Source organism: Seriola lalandi, unplaced genomic scaffold (genome assembly GCF_002814215.2).
Source record: "Seriola lalandi dorsalis isolate HSWRI2012SDOR001 ecotype SW California unplaced genomic scaffold, Sedor1 jcf7180002054722, whole genome shotgun sequence".
NCBI classification, from domain to species: Eukaryota; Metazoa; Chordata; class Actinopteri; order Carangiformes; family Carangidae; genus Seriola; species Seriola lalandi.
This window is the reverse complement of record NW_019525275.1, coordinates 459,358-464,218: the sequence shown is the minus strand read 5'-3', so window position 1 is coordinate 464,218 and position 4,861 is coordinate 459,358. Positions and strand designations below refer to the sequence as shown.

Sequence of the window (4,861 nt, the reverse complement as noted above, 5' to 3'; positions counted from 1 at the left end):
GAGTGCAAGCAAATGAGAGCAGGGCCTTGGGGACGGGGGGGTTCACCTGTTCCACTCATGTCCTGACAGGTAGGACCCCCCCCCGGCCCCCCCCCCCCCCCACTGGTGATCAGACTGACTCTGAGGTTTGGATTAATGCAGAATTTAAAACTGTGAATGTGTCACTAACCGTGTGAATAAAACGGAACCAACATTTACAGAAAGACCCTAAAAACAACCAGAGTGAGACGCCCTACGATATATCAACCTGTCACTGAGTCTGAGGTTATCAGATGAATACATATTAATGACGTAATAAATACATAATAAATTAATGATGTAATTAAGAATAAATATTAATAAAAAATAAATATAATAATCTGTTATTTCCGTCACACTGACACAAACTCTTTTTATCAGACTACAGTGAATAAACGCTAGGTTGGACTCAGGTTGTGGACTCTACTGAACTCTGACTAGACGAGCTCTGTGCTAACATGCTAATTAACATGCTAATTCACGCAGAAAACACTGCTTGCTAACGTTAGCATGTCTGTTAGCTCGCCACTGATCCGTCTGTTGTTAAACCACAGTAAGTTGTTTACTCTTTGCGGACACATCGATTATCAATCAGCATTCCCAGGCTAACGCTAGCCATTAGCCCTGGTAGCATGGTTAGCACGATGATCTGACCCTTTGACGACGAAGAACGGATCCTCCATGGACATGATTCTGGTGCTGGTTCAGTCCCCACGGAGCTCCATAATTCAGACCCTCGGCTCCTAGTCCGTTCGAACAAATTCTACTTTTTTTTACCTATATTTTATTAATATGTGAGTTTATCTTCATCGCCGCTTTGTTTACATGCAGCTCCGACTTCCGCAGCGGAAATCACCCTTGATGTCATATACATGTGGTCCTGACGTCACAATTAAATGATAAAAAAAGACGCTAATAAACAAAAACAAAATATTTTATTCATAAAATACAATTTCATGAAACCACAAATAACTCAAACGTCAGAACCAGCTGTTTGGAGCTGCCATATTTATTCATAATAATAAAATGAAAATAAATGATAATAATAAGAATATGTTTAAAGTTTCTGGATTAACATGTGACCAGTTTAATAACCTGACAACAGACTGAAGTATTAATAAATACTATGTCCATAAATATCCATAAAAAATACACAGTAGTAGTATAAATAAACAGTAGATATATACTGTATGTATATATATATATCCCCTAGGGGAAATTCATGTGTCCATTAGCTCATTGTTGATGATAATAATAATAATAATAATAATAATAATAATAATAAAAGTATGGTTAATAATACATGAACAATAATAATTAGATTAGTCCACTTCCTTTGGCAAAGGAGATGTATAGCCTTGATGGCAGAGGGAACTAAGGATCTCCTGAACCTCTCTGTTCTGCAGTGAGATTAGACGTTTGCTGCAGCTGTAGCTGCTTCTCTGTCCTGCCAGAATGTTGTGGAGAGGATGGTTGGTATTGTCTAAGATGGCCCCCATCCTACATTGCATGCGTCTCTCCACAACAGTCCTGAGTGAGTCCAGACTCCTGCCAAGCACAGACCCAGCCTTTTTGATCAGCTTGTCCAGTCTCTTTGTGTTCATGTCGGACATGCTGCTGCCCCAGCAGACTGCAGCATAAAATAGTTACACTGGTCACCACTGACAATGATAAAACATTTGCAACATTTCACTGCAGACGTAAAAGGACCTGAGCCTCCTGAGGAAAAAGAGCCGGCTCCGCCCCTTCAGGTAGATGGCATCCGTGTTCAGGGACCAGTCTAGTTTACTGTCCAGGTGCACACCTAGGTATTTATAAGTGTGCACCACCTCAATGTCCTTCCCTTGAATGTTGACTGGCTGAAGGGTGGGCCTAGACCTCCCAAAGTCAATAACCATCTCCTTGGTCTTGGAGGTGTTCAGAAGGAGGCAGTTCTTGTCGCTCCATTCACTGAAGGCCATCGTCAGATCCCTGTACTCCTCTTCCTGCCAGTTCCTGATACATGCCACAATAGATGTGTCATCTGAGTATTTCTGGATGTGGCAGGACTCAGAGTTGTATTTAAAGTCGGCCATATACAGGGTGAACATTAACGGAGCCAGAACAGTCCCCTGTGGAGCCCCAGTGCTGCTCATCACTGTCCCTGAGACACAGTTACCCAGCCTGACGTACTGTGGCCGTCTTGTCAGGTAATCCACAATCCAGGACGTGAAGCAGGGATCCACCCCCATCCCTTTCAGCTTGTTTTTAAGAGTGGAGGGTTGGATGGTGTTAAATGCACTTGAAAAATCAAAGAGCATAATCGTTATGTAGATACCTGGCTCATCCAAGTAAGAATGGATGGAGCATGTAAAGGACGGCATCATCCACTCCAATATGTTCTTTGTAGGCGAACTGTAGGGGGTCTAGTGCATGTTCAACCTGTGGCCTCAGAAGGTGGAGGAGGAGCTACTCCAGGGCTTTCCTGATCTGTGACGTGAGGGCCACCGGTCTGTAGTCATTTATCTCAGCCGGTTTCCCTACTTTAGCAAGACATGAGGTTTTCCATAGGACCCAGACCCTCCCTGTTTGTAGGCTTAAGTTAAAGATCCTTGGACACATATCATCCATCATCCAGGCCTGCTGCCTTTCTAGGACGTAGCCTCTTGAGCTCCGCCCTCACCTCCTCCACAGTAAAGGACAGGAAACTTGACCCCAGTGTGGAGGGAGTTGCAGCTGCAGTGTCAGGTTGTGAAGGAGATGCTGTAGGAGAAGCTGCAGCTGAAGCAGTGGAAAAGAGAACAGGTGAGGCTGTGTCAAACCTTGACCTAATTGGCCTTGTCCACATCACCTGATGTTGCCTGGCTGTTTATTCTCTTGATAGCCAGTGATGGTCCTCATCCCCTTCCACACCTCTCTGGTGTTGTTGTGCTACAGCTTCCTCTTTACTTTCTTTTTGTAGTCCTCCTTCGCCAGCTTTAATCTTAGATAGATAGATAGATACACTCCCCTCCAAAAGTATTGGAACAGTGAGGCCAATTCCTTTATTTTTGCTGTAGACTGAAAACATTTGGGTTTGACATCAAAAGATGAATATGAGACAAGAGATCAACATTTCAGCTTTTATTTCCAGGTATTTACATCTGGATCTGATACACAACTTAGAAGATAACATTATTTGTAAAGGAACACCAAATTTTTAGGTGAGCAAAAGTATTGGAACAGACTTAAAATAGATTAAAATGTATAAGACTTAATATTTATTTGCAAATCCTTTGCATGCAATAACTGCATCAAGCCTGTGACCCACTGACATCACCAAACTTTTGCATTCTTCTTTTGTGATGCTTTTCCAGACTTTCACCGCAGCCTCTTTCAGATGTTGTTTGTTTTGGGGGGTTACTCCCTTCAGTCTCTTCTTTAACAGGTAAAATGCTCTGTAGGGTTTAAGTCTGGAGATTGACTTGGCCAGTCTAAAACCTTCCACTTCTTGCCCCTGATGAACTCCTTTGTTGTGTGTTTTGGGTCATTATCTTGCTGCATGATGAAGGATCTCCCGATCAGTTTGGTTGCATCTTTCTTTAAATTGGCAGACAAAATGTTTCTGTAGACTTCTGAGTTCATTTTGCTGCTGCCATCATGTGTTACATCATCAATGAAGACTAATGAGCCCGTCCCAGAAGAAGCCATGCAAGCCCAAGCCATGACATCACCTCCACCGTGTTTCACAGATGAGCTTGTATGTTTGGGATCATGAGCAGATCCTTTCTTTCTCCAAACTTTAGCCTTTCCATCACTTTGGTAAAGGTTAATCTTTACCTCATCAGTCCATAAAACTTTGTCCCAGAATTTTTCAGGCCCGTCTCTGTACTTTTTTGGCAAATTCCAGCCTGGCCTTCTTATTCTTCTTGCTAATGAGTGGTTTGCATCTTCTGGTGTAGCCTCTGTTCTGTTGTTCATGAAGTCTTCTGCGAACAGTAGATTCTGATTCCTTCACTCCTGCCCTCTGGAGGTTGTTGCTGATGTCACTAACAGTTGTTTTAGGGTCTTTCTTTACAGCTCTCACAATGTTTCTGTCGTCAACTTCTGCTGTTTTCCTCGGTCTACCCATTCGATCACTGTTACTTAGTACACCAGTGCTTTCTTTCTTCTTCAGGACATTCAAAATGGTTGTACTGGCTACGGCCAATGTTTGTGCAATGGCTGTAATTGATTTTCCATCTTCTCTCAGCTTCACCCATAGACAGCTCTCTGGTTTTCATGTTGGTTACACCTCTAACTATAAATGCTATATATAAAAACTATAAAATTCCAATCTGAAACTGAGCGTAGACATTCAGTGCTATTTATTGTTTGAATAATCATTGTAATAGGACACACCTGGGCAACAATACACACCTGTCAGTCACATGTTCCAATACTTTTGCTCACATGAAAAATGGGTGTGTTCAAAATAAAAGGTGCTATCTTCTAAGTTGTGTATCAGATCCAGATGTAAATACCTGGAAATAAAAGCTGAAATGTTGATCTCTTGTCTCATATTCATCTTTTGGTGTCAAACCCAAATGTTTTCAGTCTACAGCAAAAATAAAGGAACTGGCCTCACTGTTCCAATACTTTTGGAGGGGAGTGTAGATAGATAGATAGATAGATAGATAGCTAGATAGATAGATAGATACTTTATTTATCTTTATTTATTTACATAGTATAAATAAACAGTAGTAGTAGTAGTAGTAGTATAAATACACAGTAGTAGTATTAGTAGTAGTAGACCACGTCATATTCTATGAGCCCAGCAGGTGGGGATGATCAGCTGATAGTCCAACTAACCACACAGAAGAAGAAAATCGGTGGTCCCGCGATA

General features: G+C 41.8%; 1 protein-coding gene across 2 annotated transcripts in view; it reads right to left on the bottom strand.

Moving 5' to 3' along the window:
• stx6 (syntaxin 6) overlaps positions 1–874 on the bottom strand; it is a 4,421-nt gene extending 3,547 nt beyond the window's left edge. For both annotated transcript variants that reach the window (XM_023424209.2, XM_087178741.1), the window contains exon 1: positions 673–874. In XM_023424209.2, coding sequence (XP_023279977.1) covers positions 673–707 — 35 coding nt within the window. In that variant the 5' untranslated portion in view covers positions 708–874. The remainder of the gene's footprint in view (positions 1–672) is intronic.
• Positions 875–4,861: the final 3,987 nt, after the last annotated feature.